General features: G+C 62.0%; 1 protein-coding gene across 1 annotated transcript in view; it reads right to left on the reverse strand.

Annotated features, from left to right (window-relative positions):
• Nucleotides 1-261: 261 nt before the first annotated feature.
• FAM120B (family with sequence similarity 120 member B) overlaps nucleotides 262-23,292 on the reverse strand; it is a 32,455-nt gene continuing 9,424 nt past the window's right edge. Inside the window, exons 3-11 of the mRNA XM_054595245.1 lie at nucleotides 20,551-20,731; nucleotides 14,941-15,042; nucleotides 13,494-13,666; nucleotides 12,486-12,578; nucleotides 11,947-12,153; nucleotides 10,754-10,862; nucleotides 8,180-8,272; nucleotides 5,628-5,679; nucleotides 262-335 (exon numbers count right to left, since the gene is read on the reverse strand). Coding sequence (XP_054451220.1) covers nucleotides 323-335; nucleotides 5,628-5,679; nucleotides 8,180-8,272; nucleotides 10,754-10,862; nucleotides 11,947-12,153; nucleotides 12,486-12,578; nucleotides 13,494-13,666; nucleotides 14,941-15,042; nucleotides 20,551-20,731 — 1,023 coding nt within the window. The 3' untranslated portion in view covers nucleotides 262-322. The remainder of the gene's footprint in view (nucleotides 336-5,627; nucleotides 5,680-8,179; nucleotides 8,273-10,753; nucleotides 10,863-11,946; nucleotides 12,154-12,485; nucleotides 12,579-13,493; nucleotides 13,667-14,940; nucleotides 15,043-20,550; nucleotides 20,732-23,292) is intronic.

Consider the following 23,292-nt stretch of genomic DNA (forward strand, 5'->3'; position numbering starts at 1 on the left):
TCCCCAAGACCATGCTGAGGGGTCTCCACACGTACAGCCCCCGACCAAAGATGGGCCTCTGAGGGGTGAAGCCGCACGGACGCCGGTGGCCGTGGCTGCCTCTCCTAAAGGGCCTCCCGCTCCAGCCGCTGCCGCTGGGGGAGGGGGGGCGGCAAACACCACGCAGCTTTCCTCACGTCCGTGCCCGCCAGTGACGGGAAACTCAGTGCGTCATCACGTGCCTTGAGGGCACCTGAGCGAGGTGTGCTGGCTTCACGTCCACACCCAAGATTAAAAGAATATTCTCTCTGCAGCCGCAAGCAGGTCGGGTCCGGCAGAGGCGTCAGTTGGACCACCTGGAACACAAGCAACGGACTGAGGGCCAGGCCAAGGCCATGAGGGCCGCCCCCGCCGCTGCCCCGAGAAGGGGCGGCGCCGCCAGCCGCAGCTCCCTGACCGCACGCAGTCCTGCCTGGGGGGTCTGGGGGCCCGAGTCGCAGCAGCTGGTGCTTCAGTCACAAAGCCCCCGAAGGCTCCTCTCCACTTCCCCCCCCCCCCCGCCGCGTTTCCCGCCCACGCGCACGGGGCTGGATCCCTAACCCGCCAGAGGCCGGGCTCCCCCGGGCCTGTCTGGCCCCCCATGGCCCCGGGGCTGCGCCCGCTTCTCCGAACTCTGCCATCCGCCCGTGTCCTCTCTTCTCTAGGACGCGGCCTCGGGGGCAGGGCAGGGCCCAGCGCCAGCGCCCCCAGGGACCCGGCTCCACGCCCACCGGGCACGCGCCCAGTCCCCTTAAGGCCTGACTTTTCGACATGAGGGGACACTCCAGAGTCACCAGGCATTGGAGGGAAGAGACACGGGCCTGAACACACACGAACACACACACAGGAAAAGAAACCCGGAGGAACAGTCCTCGAAGGAAGAAACCCAGACACGGCCGGTGCCACTGACTCCCTCACTAACAGGAAGCCTGGCAACTGCGCTCTGAGTGCTTTCTGAGCTCCTGGAGTCCAAAACCAGCCACACTAAGGAAATGAGAGAACAGGGAACATTGGACCGAGGGCTTTTCCCTCGAAGTACAGTGAAAAGTCAAACAGGCGGTGTATCTGAAGGGAGGGGAGAAGCCACCAGGGACCCCGGCAAAGCCTCCCAGGGCAGGTGAGCCCCGAGCCCCCTCCCTGGGCAGACAGGCACCTGGGGCTGCGGGGCGGGGGCTGCGGGTGGGGGGTGGGTGTCGGCGGTGGGTGGGGGAGGCCTTCAGCTTTGCTCGCCCCGCGGGGCCTCTCCGGGAGCTCTGGCTCGGGACGCGGGCTGCCTTGCCCATCGCTGGCCGCAGAGGCAGACTCAGCCTGCGGAGGTCGCCGACCAAAGGCTGAAGGATGATTTCTGACGGGCCTTCGGGGACGAGGCGGCGGAGAGGCCGCCCCCTCGGGGCTCCAGCAGCCGCCCCGGGACACAGGTGCCGTGGCTGCCACGGGCCTGCGGGGCGGCGGCCGAGCGCCGGGGGCGGGGGGGGGAGCGAGCGGCGCGGCTCCCCGCCCCCCGCCCCGAGCCGACCCCTCCGCTGCCGGCGCCGGAGCCGCTGGCCTCTCCTCCTCCGCCCTCCACGCCCTGCCCAGGAAGTTTTGAATGTAGCACCTTTATTATTATTTCAGAAGTAATTTTGCTCATCTCCTCAGTAGATGCTTAGAATGGTGGGCTAATTTCCAAGTGGAAACATTTTTCCTTTTAACTTGTTGGTTTTCAAAGTTACTTTCTTCTGGACAGAAAATACGGCTCTGTGATTTCTACTTTTCACTAAACTGGTTGAGATTCACTTGGATGCCTAACACATGAATACATTCTCAAACTGTCAGTATGAGTTTGAAAAAAACATAAATAAAAGCCCATACATTGTTCTGTATGTTTCTACGACACTTCTCAGACTGACTCAAATGGACGTCTCTAGTTTTGGTCGTCTTGATCTGCTCATCTCTGGGAGAGAGGTGTGTTAAATACACTATCATTGGGTCTGTTTCTCCTTGTATTTTGATAATTAATTTTTAAATTATAATTTTGACTCACGACACCGGGTGCAGACAGAGTATGACAGACTTACACCCACCCACCCACCCACCCGTCCGTTGTCATTATCTGTCTTCTCTCCTCCTTTCCTTCCTTTCGGTGCATGTCCTTACATTTCACACATACACCTTTTAAATAACAAACCTGGATTTATTGAAAATCTATCTCTGTCTCACAAGATAACAAAGTTAGCCTTTACTTTTCTTTTTAATATTATTCCCCAGAATCACACATCATTTTCTTTGTAATAATCTGGTTTCAGTCTTCAGATTTTTTGCTTCTTTGTTTTTTACAGTTCATAAATGTCTATGTGTTTTACTAGCCTCTTTGTTCAACACGGCTTCCTAGAGACCACGCATTCTGGTTAGACACACTCATTTTGCTAGAGCACACCCATTTTCTTTTGGAAGGGATCTGTAGATCGAAGTTTTTCAATTCCTGCAAACGTGTTAACTTTTCCTTACACTAGAACGCTGATTTGGCTATAAATGATTCTGGCCTCCAAGTCATTTTCTGTAGTGGAAAGCAAAGAAACGTGGCTGCTTAAGGGACGTAGGTCCCCAGGGCTCTGGGAGAGGGCAGCGATGACCGTCCAGGGGACAGAGCCGACGTCTCAGAAGGGGCTGAGCCGGAGCCGCGTCACCGCGCGGGCGCTGGGGGCCTCGGGGCCAGCTGGAGCTGCCGATGTGGCAGAGCCCCCCCGCGACAGTGGCGGGGTGCACGGTCTTCTCGCACATGCATGGGAACACCCGGGCAGGGTGCGTGAGGCGCGCTGGGTAAGCCTTAAAGAGCTAAGAAGACTGAAATCCCTGCAGCATATTCTCTGATCACAGTGCTATGCAACTAGACGAGAAACACTGGAAGTTTCACAAATCAGTGGGAATGAAAAACACCCTTGAACAACTAATGGGTCAAGGAAGAAATCAAAAAGGAAATAAAAAAGTGTGTTTAAACAAACAAAAAGGGAAACACAACATACAAAAAGCCCAGGAGATGTAGTTCTAAGAGGGGTGTTTGCAGCAGTAAGTACCCACATCCAGAAAAAAGGACAATGTCACACACACAACCTCAAGGAACAAGAAGGAGAGACTGAGCCCAAAGCCAGCAGAGAGCAGGAGACAACCAAGCTGAGAACAGGAATCAGTAGCACACGGACAACAGAGACAATAAAAAAAATCAAGAAAACTAAGCTGGTTTTTCAACAAGACAAGCAAAATTGACGAACCTTTGACTTTGTCAAAATTCACAAAACCAACCAAGAGAAAAAGAGAGAAGGCTCAAACAAATTACAAACAAAAACGGAGACATTACAAATACTATCAACAATACAAGGCAAAGAGAGTACGAAGGACCGCAGCACACCAGCAACTGGACCACCTGGGAGCAGTGGAGACATTCCTGGAGACGCACACGCTCCCAGGCTGCGACACGAGGAAACAGTCTGAACAGGCCAGTCAGTGAGGAAGGGGCTCGAACCAGCAACCCCAAATCCCCCAGGACCAGATGGTTTCCCTGGGGGAATTCTACCAAACGTTAAAAAAAGAATCACTGCCGAACCTTCTCAAAGTCTTCCCAAAAACTCAAGGGGAAGGAACACTTCCCAACTCATTTTATTACAAAGCCAGCATCACCCTGACACCAAGACCAGACAAGGACACTACCAAGGAAAGGACGTCACAGGCCAAGATCCCCGACAATCGGTCCCCGCACCCCAAACCCCATGGCACAGCAGAGGCCCCCCCCACAGCCTCCCTGCTCACGCCCCGGGGGCCAGGGGCTCAGCACGTGCAAACCCAGGTGCTACACAAGCCCATCGCCAAAGCGGAGGGTTGAGAGCGCACTGGCATCGCAGCAGGTGTGGAAAAAGCAGGGGCAAAACTCAACCTCCTTCACAAAGACCCCAGTGTATTGGTAGGCGATGTGTTTCCTAAATAATCGAGGAAATGTGAAATTGTATTTAATTTCAAGTACTAAGTATATTGTTTTATTTTCATTTTAAAAATAAGATAGGGGACTTTCATCAGAAGACCTGACAGCAAAAATTTATAAAGTATCAAGATTCCAAAACACACCCCGCGCGGGTTCCCCACGCGGAGAAGCCGGCACCCACGCGGGCGAGGAGCTGCTCGCCGAACCCCAGCGGCGCGCCGGTGCACCAGGGCCGAGGCGTCTGGGGAAAGCGGCCATCGTGGGGGCGGCCGGGGGGGCCGAAGGAGCAGAAACTTACTTCCAAGTGGCACAAATAAGCAGCAAAGACATGAAACTTACAGAGGTAGCAGTGTCTCAAACGAGCAGAAATGGAAGGAATGGGATTTTAGGGGTTTAAATTGAAAACAGGAGTCCTAAGAGGAATGAAGTAGAAAGCACGTCTAAAACTGGGAATAAGGCTGCAGGCCCCGCAGGCGGCGCGGGACAGCGGTCCGGTGTGCGGCGGCCGTCAGGGCGCGGGGCTGGGAGGCCGTCTCGCCGGGGCCCGGAGGTGTTGCGGCTGCCCCCTCTCCCGAAAGGGCCGGGCAGGCCCCTCACCGAGCACAGGTGCCCTCGCTGGGTGGGCGACTGCCCTCCCAGGCACGTGGCCCAGACGCTGGGCAGTCCCCGCCAGCTCCCCGGGATGGGGGACGAAGCCTGCCAGGAAGGGCCTGCCTCTGCCTTCCAATCGCTATCAATTCTCCAGAGGTTACTAGGCTGACAGCTTCAATTCTTGGGTTGCCTGGCGATCCTTCGACGTAAAGGAGCACCAGGAACCTGCCTTCGCTGTGCTGTTGGGGTAAGAGCGCTGCCCCCCTCCCCCCACCCCTGCCCCGGGCCTGTCCGCCCATGCGCAGCGGCAAAAACCCTGAGCTGGAGCCACACGTGGGGACATCACGCACCCAGCCAGGAGGCGCCCCAGGTCGTGAGCCCCACACAGAGCCCCCGCGGAGCGTGCTCCCCCCGAGGAGGGGGAAGGGGCTTCTTCTTTTTCTGTGCAGATGCTCCCGGGGACCAGAGGAGATGCGGCTGGAACGGGTGGCGAGCGCCGGCCCTGGGAGTGCTGCGCCGCGGGGCGTCGTGCTTGCTGGCCCGGCGGCCTGGGCGGGCGCCCGCTGCCCGCGCGGCATCAAGGTGGCGAGGCCCCTGCTCACGGGGAAACCCTCCTTCCCTCGGGGACTCTGGGGCGGGGGCTGGAAGGGAAGTGTTAACGGTGACAGATTGCAGCTGTGGGGATGGAGCAACCTCTGGAAAGGGGTCAATAAAGTCTTTTAAAATGGGATGCGAGAGGAGGGAGAAGTCACTGAAAGGATGTTTTCCTTCTGCGGGAAGCTGGCCCGGACCCCGAGGCAGCCCTCTCCTTCCTGACGAGCCCGCAGGGGGCTCTGGTGCCGCTGAGGGAGGGACACACGGGGTCCCAAGGCCAGACTCCTCGTCTGTCCCCTGTCCACGCTTTTTCTGCAGAAAGCAGACTCTTCTCGAAACCACGTGAACATAGGTACACGTCGGTAGGATCGAACATCTGAACTCTGTTCAGGGCTAGCACCTGACGCGGAGGCGCGTCGGGGCGGCGTGTTTCACGCGGTCGCAGGCGAGCTGACCTGCTCCGGTCACTCACCCGGAAGATGGTGCGTGTCTTCTCCAGGGGTCAGGCTCCTGCTGCCTGTTTCCTGCACCAAATGGACAGGAAAACAAAGCTAAGAACGAAACCTGCCACACACCACGCAGCAGAGCCCGTCCCGCCCCGGCTGTGGCCGCCTGGCACTGGGTTCTGTCCCACGATTGTGCCGCTGCAGCAGGAAGCAATTAATCGGGGGCCGAACTGGGAGTGGAACCACTCCTGACTCCAGCCCCACCGCCTGCCAAGGACACTTGGGAACAGAGCCTCGCAGGCAGGTGGCCCTGGGGACATGGGGCCAAGCACGAGACAGGCAGCGCGGGCTCCTCCTGCAGCCGGGCCCAGGGCTCCTGGGCGGCCGGGCAGCTGCCGGGGCTGCCCCACGAGGCAAAAAGGGGATCGGTTTCCACATCCGACAACAGCACTTTCCCCACAGAAATCCATCAGGCTTCTCTGCCTGGGGGGGTGTCGCCCACCCTCTGGGCAGCACCCTGTGGCTCACACCTCTCCCAAGCGGGGGCTCCGGGTGAGGCCCCACCCTTGCCATCCCGGATGATCAGAGGCAGTTTTACAACAGAGAAATCGGGAGAAATCACAGGCCAATTGGTGGCTGCCGCCTGAGGAATTTCCCACCTCCTCTGTCACCCCCAGCGCGAAGGGGCTCACCCAGCTGCGGGGCATTTTAAAGCTGGGGGAGCTTTGATGCTCTCACCTTCCCGCCCCTCCCGGCCCAGCCCAGGGCTCCCCAGCAAGGAGGGCGGACCCCCCGCCGGGCCCCCCAGCCCTGGGGCAGCGGGGGACACTCACTCAAAGAGGCACTTTGAGTTTTTCATTCAGGAACAGAGGCATTTGCCTGTTACCTTCTGTCCTGAAAATAGTGACAACGTTTTATTGGAATACTTTAAAATCTCCGAAAATACTAAAATGGGCGTTCAGAGGTAGACAAAACCCAGCAAAAAACGCACTGGCCAAATAAAGATGACATACTCCAATCACAGTAATTAAAACAGTGGACTACTTGACCTGAAAAACTGTTCCATTCGTATTAAAGGAAAGGACTATGTGTGTGCATGTAAAACACACAGTTCACACAAAACACCTGAAATCAGAAAACCTGTGCGCGCTGCCGGCACCCGTGTCTCCCCGGCCGCGCTCCATCGCCGACACTGGGGCCGCATGGGGGCCGCGGGGCAGCGTTCGCCCAGGCCCCCCTGCCGTTGCCGGTCCGTTCTGCCCAGGGACCCAGGGGTGTGTGCTGGGTCCCCTGACGTGCACACCCGCTCGGCCGGGATGGACACAACCTAGGCAGGGGGCGCAGACGCGGAGGTGGGGGCGGGGAAGCAGCCGGGGCGCCGGCAAGAATGGATGTGCGCCTGCTGCAGCCACACCCGGCCAGGCCCTCCTGGCCCCCGGTTCACCCGGGGAAGGCGGCCGCCCTCAGTGAGGAGCCTGGCACCGTGCCCAAGCAATCGCGCCGGCCCGCCCGCCGCTGTGTGTCCAGGGCTGCAGGACCTTGTCGCACGGCCAAGCCCTGGGGGCAGGCGTGTCCAGGGCCCCCAGGGCAGCAGACGAACCCACGTGACAACCGCGCTGCAGCGGGGCGCGGCGGCGAAGGCACCGAGCAGCGTGCACCCCCCCGGCCCCGCCGGTGGCTCCTGCGGGGAGCGCGGCCGCTCCTCACGGGAAGCAGGCGTGAGGCGGTGGCGGGTGCCGGGCCCCGGCGCAGCTCTGCACTCGAGCACAAGAGCCCAGTGACGCGGGGTGACTGGAAGCCGCCTGCTGCCTGCACTGCACGGGGGCCACGAGAGGGTGGACGGCACTGGGCCCCATCGGTCAGGCCCTCTGGGGGCTCCCGGCACCCTGGGCACAGCTGGCGGGCCTTTCAAAACTATTCATGAAACTGGTCTATGCTGAGCCATGCGGCAGACTCCCAACACAGGCGTCGTGGGCTGATCCAGCGGCGAGAGGAAGCGGCCAGCCTCGCGCCCAGCGCCCATGGAGGCCCCCGACACCCAGACTCGGGGGGCCGCCTGCGGCGCTGCAGGTGCAAAGCCGGGAGCGCCCGTGACTCGGCAGGCCTTCTGTGAGACCCCTCGGCGTACAGGGTTTGCAAAAGTGAATAAAATGATGAGTCACATCAAATTAAAGGAGTTTTTGTGCTTGAAAGGGTACACTGAAAACTGTCAGGTCAGTTAAAAGCCTGCAGAGTTCAACTCCCGAGTGTAAGGACTGTGAGATCAAGGACAGGCGTGAGGCTTTCTGCTCACGTTTGGCGTCTGGCACTGAAGCCAGGTGCCCGCGCACGTGGGCGACGCAGGCCCGGCCGGGCTGCCTCTCGGCCCAGCACCGGGCCATGGGGAGCTCCCAGATGCCCTCCCACGAGGCCGCCCCCCCTCGAGCTGTGGCTCCATGAGAAGGCGCGCGGGGCCTTCACGAGGGCCTGGAGCGCACTGCGGGGGGAGCAGACTGGCCTCGGGCCGGACTTTGGCCGGAGGACCCGGGTGTTGACTTGTGAACGTGCCAGCGCCCCCGTGCGGGCAGCGCCCTCTTACCTGGGCCCTGGTCTCCCCAGTGCTGTCCTTGGCCGGATCGGCTGTGCCCAGAGCTGGTCCTGCGGGAGCCGGGCCCCTGTCTTCCCCATCTCCCTGTGGGGATGCATGGTCAGCGTGTCAGCAGGCCACCTGATGCCGGACCCCAAGGGGCACGTCACGTCTCAAAGGCTGGCCGTTTCCGACCGTCGAAGGGGAAGCCGTGGCGGTGCAGACGCAGGCGCCCTGTGCCAGGGCTGGGTGGTGGGGCGGGCGGGGGGTGCCGCCTGCGAGCACGTGTCCCGGGACCTGTGCTGGGGACGGGGGCGGACTGAGGACACGGGGTGCTCCGGGGGTCCTTCAGGCAGGGCCCTGGGTCCGTGCTGGCGGACTCGGCCCTGGGGCCGGGGTCCTGGCCGGCACACCCGCCCGTGGGCGGGGCTTTGTGCGCCAGCCCCGTTCTCCACGCACTGACCTCGCACGCACTTCTTTCCCTTGGACTCGCCCCCCAGCGCCCATCCCGACACCCCCCCCCCCCCCCGTGTCTCTGCTGGAATTCAACACAGAAGGTCTGACTGCGTCCTACTGACGCGTGTCTTTCAGAGCACCCTGACGCCTCACGGCGACCCACAAAAAGAGGAGGTGCCGCTGCAGCGAGCCAGGCTCTGCCCGCACTGTGGAGGGCGGGGGGTTCCCCAGCGGCTCACCTACCCCCGCCCGGCTGTGGGCCGGCGCTGCCAGTGGTGCCGGGAGGCAGGCCACGGGCACACAGGGCTCAGGCCCCGTGAGCAGGAGGTGGCAAGGCCTGGCCCGGTACGTGCGGGTGCAGGGGGGCTGGGCGCAGGCTGAGTCAGTGCAGGCGGGCACACGCGTGACATCCCTGGTGTTAGGGCACCACCCGCCGCACACGCGGGCCTCCGCGGCGGAGGGGGTCAGGGCACAGCCCTGGCGGCCGCCGGCACCGCGCCTGGAGGCGCTCGCTGGGGGCGGCCTGCAGGCCTGGGCCCACAGCAGGCTCGGGCTGCGCCCTGACCCTGCTGCCTGCCGCCCGCGAGAGGCAGTGAGCCCTGGAGAAGTGGGGAGCGGGGAGGGCGCCTGCTCTGCCCACGCCGTCGGGGGTCCCTTCACTCGCCCAGACGCTGCCCCGTGGCCGGACCCACACGGCGCCCGGCAGGAGCCGCACGCGTCCCTGGTGGTGTCCTGACCTCGTGCCGTGACGGCTCTCGGGATGCTCGCTGCAGGGCTGACGCCACGCAGAACTCTGAGGACAGCGGGGGGTAAAAAGCCGGGCCGAGCAAGACAGAGAACGGGGCCGCTGCAGTTACAGACGCGGACCCTAAGCCAGCGAGGCCGTGAGGTGATCACTAAAATAAGGCCGCTGAGGAGCAAGCTGAGGAGCAAGCTGTGGCGACCTCGCTGGCCGACGCAGGAGGCTCCCTGACCTACCACACCAGGTGAAAAACGAAACTTCTCCAGCCCAGGCTGGTGCGGCTCAGCGGACTGAGTGCCCGCCTGCGAACCACAGGGAGGCGGGTTCAGTTCCCAGTCGGGGCACAGGCCTGGGTTATGGGCCAGGCCCCCAGTGGGGCGTGCGCAAGGGCAACCACACAGGGATGGTTCCCTCCCTCCCTCTCTTCCTCTCCCTTTGGAAATAAATAAAATCTTAAGAAAAAACAACCCAAAAAACCATTAAAAACACAAACAAAAACTTCTCCGTGTGGTCCCGGGCCCCGCACCATGGCTGGGGGAGGCGTAACGTGACCCGTGTCCTAGAAAGCAAGCGGGTAGCACGTGTCAGAAGCCGGGTCACGTTCTGAGCCACAGGCCTGTGAACCGGCGCCCCCCACTTTAAGGAGGTGAGGCACGGAAAGCCGCGTGTACGCTGAGAGGAGGGGACAGCCACGGAGCCAGCGGCGGGGGCCCGCGAGCCACAGGGGATGGCAGGGCTGCGAGCCCGCGTTTCAGAGCGGTGTTCTGTGCCCTGATCGGGCTGCACGTGAGGTGCCGCCTGGAAATCAGGCACAGAGATGCGCCGGGGGCGGCCGCCAGGGCCAATGCGCAGGACACGCTGCCTCATCCACCCACGCCCTCTCCACGCGGCACCGCGGGAGGCTGCTGTGTGTCATTTCTAATTATTTTCTGTGTTCTCGTTTCTTGAGAACACATTCACTACGAGGAAAGCGAACCCACACACACGGCGAGCACGTGCCCCGGCGGCGCCCAACCCTCAGGGGACGGGGATGCCCCGAAACACGTTTTCTTTCTTTTTTTAAAAAAGGATTTTATTTACTTATTTCCACAGGGAGGGGAAAGGAGGGAGAAAGAGAGGGAGAGACACAGCCATGCGTGGCCGTCTCTTGCGCACCCCCCACTGGGGACCCGGCCTGCACCCCCAGCCTGTGCCCTGGCTGGGAATCGGACCTGAGAGCCTTGGCTCACAGGCCGGCGCGCAGCCCACGGAGCCGCACCCGCCGAGAGACATTCTCCTGATAGAGCTGAGGGGAAACGGGGGACGCAGCCGGGCAGCAGCCGGCCACTCACACTGTTTCACTGCTCGCCACGGACCCCCCGCCCCTCCGCCGAGCCCCAGCTGCCCACCTGTGGGGTGCGGCCGCCAGAGCTGCCGGCTGACGATGCGCCGGTCCTCCGTCAGGCAGGCCTTGCACACGACAGATTTCAGATGGTGGAACTGGGTGAGCCGAGACCTCTGCAAACGAACCAGTGCCGGACGTAAAGACTGCCGGGACACGCCAGGGGACGGTCCCCACGGGCTTGGAGCACAGGTGCCGTCAGCCCCGGGACCTGACAGGTTGTCCTGAGCCCCCGGACGTCCCCCCGCTGTAGGGCAGACCTGCCCGCACACGCGCCCTCACGCCCGCGTGCGAGCAACAGGCGGAGGAGCGGCCCTCGGCCCGCAGCCCCACTGCCTGCCTGCCGCTCCGAGCCGGGTCCGCGCGCAGCGAGCGCTTCGCACGGGGTCGAGGCGCCGGCGACAGAAGGACGAGGAGCCCGCAGCCCGCGGGCGCCGCCTTCCTCCCCCACCCCCGTGGGGACCGGCCCTGTCGCCACCCTGCTCAGGGAGCTGGCATGTAATTCCGGCAGCTTCCGAAGCCTGCACTTAGGCTCCCGCGACGCCCTCCTGGGGGTGAGAGCTGACCGTGGCTCCTGCCACCGCCTGCCCTCTCTGAGGCTGGAGCTCAGAGCACGTCTCCCTGGCCAGCCCGTGGGAGGGCACGGGGCGTGCGGCCGAGGCCTCGCCTGGACACCTTCCCAGCGTCACGGAGCCGCCGTCCTGAGGGGCCGGGCAGCCGCCAACATCCCTAACCGAACGGCCAGCCTCCAGGAGGCACCTTCAGCTAAGGAACCGTCACTGTTCCCACTGAACTAGTCTGACGTCTGCAGAGGCCGCTTGGCGGGAAGCATCTGCACTTGATTCTAAAGGGGAGGGAGTGCACTTGAAAAATCAAAAATGCGCAGGACTGGCCGGGACACGGCCGCCCCCCGCCCCCTCGCCCCCGTGCCGACACCTGGGGTCTGGCGCCCGTGGAAGCGTCGCGGCAGAAGCCAGAAGAGGGCGGGCCCTGCCGCCTTGGGCTTCGGGCTGCTGAAGTGACTGCCCCTCCCGGGCGGGAGCGGCAGGCCCAGGGCCACCCGCACCAAGTCTGTCTTCCCCAGTAAAGTGACCGCGGTGAACACAGCCCCCCCCCCCCCCCCGGACACAGTCTCGGCGAGGCCTGGGAGCACGGCCCCACGCGCCGGCTCGTTCCGAACGTGAAAAGCGGCGCACTCACGTTCTGCTCCACGAGCGCCTCCGCGGGGCACCCCTTCTCAGACTGCAGGTACTTCTCGTGGAACAGCTTCCCGTCAAACACGGCCCAGGGCACGAGCTCGCTGGCCTCCCAGGGGAAGCCGCACGCGCTGTTGACCAGCACCAGCGTGGTCAGGCCGCGGACCAGCAGGGAGCCCAGCTGCACGGCTCGGGGGTCAATGTGATCGAGCTGTGGAGACCAGATGCACGGAAGTCAGGAGACGCCACACAGTGGGGGACAGGGCCCCGTGCCTCCACGCCGCCACCTCGGCTCAGAGCGGACACTCGGACACAGTCAGGGTCACGCAGGGACGCGGGCGCAGGCGGCACGCAGGCCGCTCAGCTCCCCGGCACAGAGTCAGGGCTGCCGTCTGGCCTAGCTCCTCCTACAGCTTTGCTGATCTGGCAGGACTCGGCCCCGCCGTCCGAGAGGTGAAGCCCCACAGCCACACCACGAGGACAGACGCAGCCCGGCTGAGCGCCGGCCGCGGCCCCTGAGCTGCGGTGAGCGGTGACCGGTACCTGCAGGCCCGCGAGCTGCCCCGCCGACTTCCCCTGGAGGCACAGGGCCTGTGCGATGAAGGCATGCAGGTCCTCGAGGCCCAGCGTGTCCACCTGCAAGGGGGGGCGGGGGCAGCGTTGGCGGGGGCTTGGGGCCTTTGCCATGGACGCGGGGGTGGTCAGAGGGCCGCCCTGGGCAGAGGCGCCTGCTTATGCTCTGGCAAGGCACAGAGTTCCAGGTGCTGGGAGGGATCGGAGTCTTGGAGACACAGGTGGCCACTTCTGGCACAAGTTTTGGGAGCTGGCAGCCCAGGGGTGAGCAGACAGAGTGCCCGCGGCGGGCCAACCGGGAGGCCCAGGGCCACATCCAGCTCCACCCTCCGAGTCCCCAAGGCACCTGTGCCCTTGGATCCCCGTGTGACGGGAACCAGGGTCCCAGGGAGGAGCCCCCACAGATCCTCCGTGGAGCGAAAAGGTCCACGGCAGCGCAACAAGGAGAGGCCGAGACCCGGGGAAGAGGCGGGTGGGGAGGTGAGGAGGGGGCCCTAGAGCCAGGGGACAGGGCCAGCGCGCAGAGTGGACGCAGGCACCCCGGGCCTCCTCCTCACAGACCCGCCAGACAACCGTCCCGTCACGGGACGGACCTGGAGCTCCTCGGAGAGACCCGCGTCCGGCGGTGGGACAGGCCCGAGGACGGACGCGTCTACCCTCTGACCGTCTGGGCCAACCCCACAAGGGCGTCGCCACCGGGCGCTGACTCGACAGCGGGGGGAGGGGGCAGCCCAACGCCCTAAAGCTTTGGAAGCCGAACCCAGGGAAGGCAGGGCTCCAGGCCCAGGCCCCACGCGCAGCGCGCGTCTCAGTCTGACGCAGACGGGCTTCTCCTCCGTGTGGCACGCGGGGCCGCCCTGGAGCCTGAGGGCTTTGCACGGAGCTCGTGACGAGGCAGTGGACAGAGGTGGCGCCGCACCCCCCACGGGACAACAGGAAGCGGGAGCGGCCGAGTAGAGACCGCCACAGCGAGGTTACCTGCACGAACAGGTAGACGAGGAGGCAGCACAGCGCCCGGAAGGGGCTCTCCAGGGCTTGCAGCTCTTCCCTGCAGGAGGAGAGGTCGAGGCAGGCGAAGAGCGTGTCCACACGCCGCGCTTGGGCTCCGGGCTCCCGGCTCAGCCACAGCTGCTTCAGACTGGGCGTCCCCCCTGGACCAGAAGACCCGCCCCGGTCCCCAGCATGACTCTTTGCATCAGCAAGTCATCGCGTCCTGGCAGAAGGACAGCGAGACAGCAAAAGACAGGAGCCACCACCTCGCTGACGTCTCTGGGCTTCAAGGCTTGAAGGGACCCGCGGGAAGGCCACCGCCCCTGCCCTGCGCTGCAAACCGCCTGCCTCTGGCATCCGGAGGGGGATGAGGGCTCCCCTCCTGTCCGCCCTGAGCCCCACGGGGTTGAGGACACATTGCAGAGCGTGTCCCCAGGTGCTGTCCTTGGGGGTGAGCAAGGTGCCGGACACCGTCGGGGGCTGGGCTGAGACGCCAGCCCCCCGCCCCCGGTCCCCCTGCCCCCACCCCTGCCTGGTGGTCTCCGAACTCCCAGCAGCAACAGGCCCCCCTGCTGCGACTGTGAGGCTCTGGCCCCGGCTCTGCCAGCCGTGGTGCAAGAGATGCACACCGGCTCCCTCGGGCCCCTGGCTCCGGAAAAGAAATCCCTAATATGTAAGTTGTGTGCTTTGCTTTTGTCTCTTACACATGCATTTACATTATTAAAGTTAAAACAACAACGCCCTGGCTGGTGTGGCTCAGTGGACTGAGTGCCGGCCTGTGAACCAAAGGGTGGCTGGATCTGGTCGGGGCACAGGCCCGGGTGGCGGCCAGGTCCCCAGTCAGGGGCGGGCGAGAGGCAGCCACACATGGATGCTTCTCTCCCTCTCTGCCTCCTTCCCCGCCCCCCTCTAAAAATAAGTAAATGAAATCTTTTAAAAAAAGAAAAAGAAAAGGCCTTGCTCAGTCCCTTAGGTCATGAGAACCGGTGGGCGTGGGGACTCAGAGGCGCTGGGGCCGTTCAGGAAGACGCTGCGGCCAGCGCCTGCGTGCTCCCTTCACTGTGTTCTGAGACGCCCCCCGTGAGGGGAACTTATTTTTCCAGGTCGAGCAACTCTCCATTCATCAGCGGGGAGAAGAGGTGACAGGAGCAAGGTGTCAAGAACCGCCCTGGGCGCTCGGTGGGTCAGGCCCGGGCGTCTGGCGACGAAGGCCGCGGCCGCTCCTCCCCGGGGACCTCGCGGTCGGCAGCCGCGCAGAGCCAGCCGCAGGTCCCCGCAGGACTGCATGCTCCTGCCTCCCGCCCCCTTGCCCCCAGGAACAGAGGCCCCTCGGGGCCCAGGCTGCCACACCCACTAGCGCGCGTGCAGAGCGGGGAAGCCTGTGTCCACAGCAAGTCCGCGGCCACGCGCCTGCTGAAGCGAGGGCTGCTGGTACCTGGGACGGTCATCGGCAGAGGCCTGACGAGGTCCGGGTGCCGCAGCGGGTTCCCAGCGTACACGAACCACTCGCGGACGGGGGGGCAGCTGCCAGGGCCACCTGAGCAAAGATGGGCGTGTCAGCAGGTGCGCGCGAGGGCCCCGCGTGCCCAGGCTGACAGGGAGGGCCCAGCGCTGCCTGGGCCGTTCCAAGCGGGTGCCCCGGCCTCCTGCCCTCCCCTCGCCCTCTGAGGCAGGCCAGGAGCGCCAGCCCCTGATCACGGGCGCAGGGACAGGTGACTCAGACCCTCAGCAGGCCTCCTACCCCGAGGGGGGAGGGCAGTACAGAGGCCCGAGCTGCTGGCGTCCTCCGGGGACAAGCTCGGTGGCGGGGGTCGCACCCTCGCCGGGAAACATCCCAGGCGGCCCCCTGGAGGCAGCGGCAGCTGCCCGCGCCGTCGGAGCCCAGGGCCAGGGCAGGCACTGCGCGCTCTCCCCAGAGCAACGCCAGCCTGTTTCCCTGGGAGCCCTGGAGTCCGGTGCTGCGTCACTGCGGAGGCGTCAGTCTGTCCTCGCTTTGAAAACATGGCAGAAACGCCTGCAGTAATTTGGTTTGTGTGAATGCAGAGGAAATAATCGGAATGTCTGCGTATCAAGAAAAAGAGAAGAGGAAACAGAGTCGGGGAACTCCCAAAATAAAAGGCTGCTTTTTCTCCCCGGAGCTTCGGACTGGTTGGGCTCTAGTTCAAAGAGCGAAGTAAAACTCAAGAGCTCCCTGCTAGTCCCACTCTCCCCCGCGCGGGGACGTCACCCACGCAGGTGGAGGAAGGGCCTGGGCCTGCTCCGGTGGCGCCCACAGGACACATCTCCTCGCAGAAGCCGAGGCGCGTTTCCCTGGGAGTGAACGGCACCCACAGAAAGCCTGCGGGTCCCATGACCACCAGCCCCGAGGGGCGGCCGCTCTCAGAACCCGGGTCACGCGCGTGGGGGCGGGGGGCTGGGGTTAGGGGTGGTCGCACGGGGCAGGGGAAGGAACATGGGCTTGAACCTCTCAATTACTGGGATTTCCCAGTTTGCAACAATCCTCGAGGCTTTTTAAAAAACGCCTTTGTCCTTATGGTTCTGTAGTGTCGTTACAGTGCTGTTTTGTCTGAAAGTGTCCATGGTCACTGTAAAGAACAGAATAACTCCCCATTCTTTTCTGTGTACAGTTTTCAAAAACGGTACCTTCTAGGTCAGTCTCTAGGATTTTGGCAAGTGCACGGCTGGCCAGGTGCGTCGCGAAGGGGCCACCCTGACTGGACACTGACTGTTCGCCTGTGGGGCTGGGTCCCCACCGCAGGACCGGCGGCCCGCCCTGACCCCCCAGGATCCCAGAACACAGCGCCTGGGTCACGGTCACCGGCAGCGGGGCTCCGGGTGCCTGCCGAGCTGACCCTTGGCCGGGCTCAGGCTGTGCTCTCCGGGTCAGGGCGCGGCTCTGGGAAGCGGGGCCAGGCCACTGCAGGGGCTCCCACGCGCAGAGGCCGCAGTGAGCTCCGCGCACTTGGGCCCTCGGGAGCGGGGGTTCCTGCAGACCCACGCTCGCCAACCTTCTGGGCCCTCAAAGAATCAGGCGCGAACAAGAGTCAACATCCTTCAGAGCACCCACAACTTTCTTGCATATGGTTATAAAATACTGGATGTGAACACACGGAGAAACGGGGGGCCCACTGTGAGTACAAAAGTCAATAAACAAACACCGGCTCGGGAATGACCAGGACGGTGGAATCAGCCGAGAAGGCCGTGAAGAAGATACAGTGAACACAGGGAAGGGTCTGAAGGAAACGGCGAAGACAGGGAAGAGGAAAAGGTAGGCGGCTCCACTGGCCGGAGTTCTGTCCTGGTGCCACGAGAGGCTGAGGGTTCGATGCCCAGTCACGGCACGCACCTGGGTTGCTGGTTTGGCCCCCGGCCGGGGTGGGCAGGGGAGGCAACGGATCGATGTTTCTCTCTCCCATCAATGTTTTTCTCTCTCTCTCTCCACCCCCCTTCCTCCCTGTAATCAATAACTACATCCTCAGGTGAGGATACAAAAATTGCGTACCTTTCAAAACCCCGCACCCGAGATGGCACTCTCACTGGGCGAGGTAACAGCGGACCGGGTGCGGGGGAGGAACGGCCTGCTGGGCGGGGACTCGGAGCAGCAGCCGCGACCCCGAGGCCGGGCCCGGTGCCTGAGGGTCCCTCGGGGGCAAGCCACGCAGGTAAGTGACTGGGGCCCAGAGCGACAGGTGAGAGAGGCGTGGACAGAAAGCAGCATTTGAAAAAACGGCACCTGATTTTCTCCAAATTTCACAGACTATATAAACTCAGAAAGGCAAGCAGCTCAGGAACCCCAAGCCCGATCAGCGGAGAAAGCCACGCCGAGGCTCAGCCCGAACAAGCTGCCGAGAGCCGTGGTTGGCGGGAAGCCTGCGGGGAGCGCCCTGGGCACGCGCAGGCGCGGCTCCGATGAGCGCCGCCGTCGCCGCCGAGGAACGGCGGGAGCAGGGACGGCGTGAGGACGCGCTTCACGTGCTGGAGCCGGCAAAATCATACTCTCCCGTAGAGCTCCTTCCGGAGGAAAACCCAGGGAAATAGAATGCGCACGACCAGAAGCGCGCAAGCACGTCCTTTCGATGCGCCGAGGTGGCCCCCGAGGCGGCCGGCCCCACACAGGACGCGGGGGACCCTGCGAGGGCAGGCGGCTGCTGGCAGGACGAGAGGGGACGTTCCAGCCCAGGGCCGCGCCGGGCCTGTTCGTTTCCATACAGCCAGACAGTTGGCAACACTTTTTACACTATTTGAATGAATGGAAAATTACCAAAAGAATGTTCTGTGACACTGGGAGATTATATGAAATTCAAATTTTGTGAACAGGACAAGGAGAGAACGGCCCACGGCACCCAGCCACACCCCCTCATGGTCACTGACGCGCCCCTGGGGGCACCGACGCTGCGGGGGGCCCACCCCGAAAACATCGACCACTGAGCCCTTCCCAGAGCAACCTTGTTTGAAGCAAAAGTAAGGTCCTGTATTAGGGGGTTTAAAATCGATGCGTGACCTCGTAAGGTTATACACAATGAGCTTCCATTTATGTAACATTCTCAAAGCGACCGGAGCACAGAGACGGAGGACGGACCAGCGGGGGCCGGGGGCCGGGGGCCGGGCTCACAGCGGCAGTGCAGGGGAGCTCCCTCGTGGTGAGGGGCCGCTCCGCATCCTGACACGCGGGCCACACGCACAGCTCTGCGAGGTGGAGCGGAAACGGGGGGCTTCGCCAGGGTGCGCCCGGGCCAGGGCGGCTCGGTGGGCTGGGCGCCGACCCGCACACCACGGGGCCACCAGCTGGGTTCCCCGTCGGGCCCTGCCTGTCCCCGGCCGGTGCCCCGGGAGGTAGTCGATCAGCGTTTCTCTCCTCTTTCTCCCTCCCTTCCCCTCTTTCTGAGCAAAATAAAATAAACACTTAAAAAGTCTTTAAAGAAACAAGTAAGGTCTGTGGCCTGTGGGCACTGATGCCGACTTCCTGGTTTATCTGTGCTTTACCGCACAGGGCAGTGTTGCTGGAGGGGCAACTGTGCAGAATCTAAATGGAGGCCGGTGTGTTATTTTTACAACTCCCGAGAGCATATATTATTTCAAAATAAAAAAGTTTTGAACATATACAGGAGACATAAAGCGACAATAGCAAAAATGAAGGAAACAATGAACGTGCACATAACACGGTACGATTCTCAGAGAAGAATGTTACAAACCCGAGAGCAACTGCTATGAGAAACAGGTGAATGTAACAATCCCCCCAAAAATGTAAAACAAGATACTAAAAATCATTCAACTCATTCAAAAGAAGTCAGAAAAGGAGACAGTAAGGAGAAAAAGAATAAAGAGTAAAGAACGAAACGGGAGACTTAAACCCAATCGCGTCAATAACCACAGTAAATGTAAACGGCCCAGACATTCCAAAGACAAGACAGAGGTTGTCAGACAACATCCCGCTGGGGAGAGGTGCGCTTCACACATAAAAAAACACTTTAAAGGTAAACGGAGAGGAACAGGCGCAGCCGGCAACCATGGGTCGTGCAGGGAGGCCGGAGCGCCCACGTCAGCGCCCGACAAAGCCGGCCTCGAGGCAAAGGGCACCGCGGGTCACTGCGCGGGGAAGCCGCACGACGGCTCAGGGGCCGACTCATCAAGCAGCGTAACCATCCTCAAGCCACGTGCACCTAACCGCAGAACTTCAAAAATATGAGGAACAACAAGCAAAACTGAACATACAGAAAAATCCACAGTAACCCCTGAAGATTCAACACCCTTTTCCTGACAGGAAATCGGACGCAGCCTTGAACAGCCCTGCGCAGGCCCCGGCGTCCGCGGGGATCACAGGGCTGCCGAGCGCGGCAGAGGGGCTCGGCCAGGCAGCGCCCAGAGGGCAGTCCGCCGCCACACCCTCCACGACCCAGCGACACGGCACTTCAGTGTCAGCTCGCGACACACAAAGGCAGGAAGCTGAGAAAGGAAGAAGCAAAACAAAGATCAACCAGGAAGTTCAACGAGACCCGTGTTCCTGCTGCGACGGTCACCCAGTGCAGGCACCGCCCGACCGTCAGGCCACCAACGACGCGCGCAGTTCACGTGTAGAGGTTAGCGGGGCTGCGTCTTTTAACCTCACCCAACGAAGCACAGCTGGTCCGGGGACACGAGGGCTGGAGCAGGCAGCCCACGCGCACGCGGGCTTCAGGACACGGCCGCCACAGCCCGGAGCCCCACTGCGCAGGGGTCGGAGCCCACCGAGGGCCAGGCGTGGTTCTGCGTGGGCTTCTGACTCCGTGTGGGGGTGAGGCCCTGGGTCCCTGAATTGTTGTGATCAAGGGTCAGCTGGACTCTAAAAACAACTCCAGGCAAAAATTATTCTATACTGTAAATTTTTTTCATGATGAAAATACATTTTTTAATCTTTGTGTGCAATCATTCATGTTCAGAAAGAATACGGGGAGAGAGCTATATGAGAAAAAATCAAACAATATTTGGTGCCGAAGCTTATTACATGGGTTCCTTTGTTTCTGCTTTTACATCAGCTTCTTTCCCATCACCTGTCACATCAGACCAGGATGGGGGCCGGGGGGTGGTCGGCCAGTCTCGGGCGAGGGAGGCCGTTCCGCTTGGCATGTGAAGGGCCTCCCAGGCCAGGCCGCTGCGCTGGCCACTGGCGTCCTCTCCCTACACTACGGTCGTCTCTGCAGACGGACGGACAGAGAGCGGGAAGACTGGGAACCTAAACAGAAAAAGAGCCTACAGGAAAATTCTGTTTGTATTTTAAAGACACCGACACTCCTACAGGAGGAAAGGGTTTTCACAGTTTCAAAACCACAGGTCCTTTGAAGGCACAGACTATAACATTTTATAGAAATAACGCTCCTCTTTTTAACGACCTCTGACCAACCCCTGGCCGGTGAGACGCAGGTGCCCGCAGCGCTGACCCCGACGCCCCCGGGTGCCCGTGGCGTCCTCCTCTGCGGGCCTCGCAGAGAACGGCCCGCTTTCACCGTCCGTGCCCTCGCCTGACCCGGGCCCCCGCGCCCGCCGGCGCCCGCGTCGGCACAGGACTCACCTCGGCCGTCTGCCAGCAGGAGGGAGTAGACGCGCTGCCGCACCGGGCGGTAGACAAAGGCCTGGCTGGGCAGGGCCTGGTCCAGCGCGTCCTCCAGGGTGTTGCTGCACTCAACCTCCCCGCTGGTCATGACGTTGTACACCAGGTAGCTGTCCGCCTGGACGTGATGGGCTCTCGCGACCTGCACAAAATTTAGACACAATGGATTTCTCCTTGAGAACAGAAGAGCTTTAAACAGAAACAGTGAGCACCTCGTGCCCCACGCCAGTGCTTCGGAGACTCTCAGCAATGGAACAACTGTCCCCCGAACTCAAGCCGGCGCCTGTGTTCCCAGCCTGGCGCTTTCGTTGCTCCCTGCCCTCCAGCGCCCAAGCACGTGCCAGGCTCACCGACGCCCCGGCAGGGCCCTCTGTCCACCCGAGAGGGAGGCTGCTGGGCAAGGCTCGCCCCCGCACCGTCCACAAGCACAGGTCCACCCGCGGCCCTCGCCCAGGCCTCTGAACGGCTGCCACAAGCTCTTCGCCCGCCGAGGTCCGGTGGGAGGCCTCACCCCTGGCCCGCACAGAGCCCGCCGCCAGCAGGCACGCCCCCTGCAGCAGGGGCGCTCGCCCCCCTGGCCTCACCCTCCCCATAAGCCGCCTGCACCCCCCACCGGGGCTCCTGGCATAGCAGCACCCTTCAGAGGGTGGTTTTCTCGTCTGCTCTCCCCGCCGACCCACACGCTCCTTGGGAGAAGTCGCCCCAGGCACCCCCGTGCTCACCAGTTTCCTACAGAGCGACGGCCGTGAGCTGAGCCCACGTTGGCGCCTGCCTTGCCATGCCCGGTGGCCGGGCGAGCAGGCGCGTGGCTTCAGCGGCTCCATGCTCTCGCTCAGTAAGAACCGCACATCGGAAGGGCTCTGCTAACCTGTGCGCGGGTGCTACCTCCCCGGGGAGAACACCCTTATCACTGCAGGAATACATTAACCTGCAGGGCCGTCCACCACGTGAATACAAACGGCCCACAGCGGACGGCATTTTGGGGGATAATTTGGAATATCAAAACCGGTGAATCCGGCTGTCTCCTTACTTACACACACGAGTTACGCTAATTCGGCATTGCCGACGTGGGGCTTATCTGTGTATGCCTCACTTTCTTCCTATATAAAATAGATTTAATTAAAAGTGCCAACAGCACAAAGCCACCGTGAGGGCCGAACGCAGCAGCTACGGGACGCGTGGCCCAGCACCTCACGCGCACCGACTCTTGCTGTGAGGCGGGAGAGACGATGACCTGATTCGTTGCTAAACTTTCTCCAAATCGACAGCAGACAGGCCAGGAGCTTTAAGATCAGGAAGGCTTAAAAAAAAAGATTTGTAAGAGCTACCGCCTGATATTCTAACCCACTGAAGATGCTCAGAAGCGACCTATTTCTCCATGGGCTCCTTCCGACACAGACTCTACCGGGAAGGGGAGCCATGCAGCTGACGACCCTTCAAGGCTGCAGCTTCTGATTTATTTTCCTACTCCCTCTTCCACCTTTTTGGATTCTTTGTATTTCAGACAAACTGGTATTCTGACCAATTTATCTAAGAAATTATAAATTTTATTTACCCTACCGAGAAATCTTAAATTTTGGCAACTATGCAGAGTTTGAGATGTAATGTTCTTGTGGGTGTACGAAGGGTTTTCAATTAAGTTCTCTAACTTGTCATTTCAGTCTATTAACTAGCTTGGTATTGTCCAGTAAGCAGCTCTCATCTCTGCCCTTCACTGTGGGTACAGTGCTCGGTACTTCAAAACCCTTAACACGTTCCCCCAGTTCACAGCGGCCGAGGCCACGGGTGGGTCCTGCCAGCGGGGCAGCCGCCAGCCCGGGCTCACAGAGTGGAGCCGAGCCCGGGGAGGACACAGGCGCGGGCCACGCACAGATGGGGACGGGAGCGTGTCGGGAGGCGGCAGGAATGGCAGGGAGGGCTGGGGCGGCGGCGCTGCGGGCACCAGCAGGGGGCCATGCCACGCGCCTCCACAGCTCTGCTCATGGCCCCTCTGCCTCTGTGACTCTCCCCCCCGGCCCTCAGGCTTCCCGGGTCGCCTCGGAGGCCGCTGCACCCCCGTGCTTCCAGGCTGCCGACCACGGCGGTCCCGGCTCGCTCTCCAGGGGCTAGGGGGGCCTCCAGACAAGCAGGGGAGGCGGGTGCGATCTTCCGGAGTCAAACTCGCAGCCAAAGGCTTGGGCTCACACAGGGGTTGGCCAAGTCCCAGTCTGTGACGCACACACGATGCCTGTGTCCCCGCGTGAGAAGGGAGAGGAGTGCACCTAGCAACACAGCTGCGTGCGGATTGAGGGGGGAACGTGAGAAATGACAGTTACAACCAGCTACCTACAGAGGCGCTGATGGAGTCAGCTCTGCATGGTCGACGCTAAACCAGGCTTCCTCCAGCCAACCTGCGTGTCAGAACCGGAAATACCGCAGCCAGCCCGGAGCTGGCTTTTCTTGGGGCGATCCCTGCACCCCTTTGCATGTTCCCAGCTCTGAGCCAGGACCCAACCGTCCTCCCACGCCCGGCAAGTGGCCGTCCGGGGCTCCCCTCCGCCAGCTGCCAGCCGCTCCCATTCGTCCTTCGCGGAAGGAAATGCTTCCAGGTCGAGCAACTGTCTGAACTCCTGAGTACTGTTTCACCTGGAACTCTCCTAAAGCAGGCATTCTGTTCTGGTTTTATCACGATTTCCTCTGCTAACACAGTAGCTTATTTGCTAT

This window comes from Pteronotus mesoamericanus, unplaced genomic scaffold (genome assembly GCF_021234165.1).
Source record: "Pteronotus mesoamericanus isolate MK-2021 breed Mesoamerican mustached bat unplaced genomic scaffold, CSHL_Meso_final contig_134, whole genome shotgun sequence".
Taxonomy (NCBI): domain Eukaryota; kingdom Metazoa; phylum Chordata; class Mammalia; order Chiroptera; family Mormoopidae; genus Pteronotus; species Pteronotus mesoamericanus.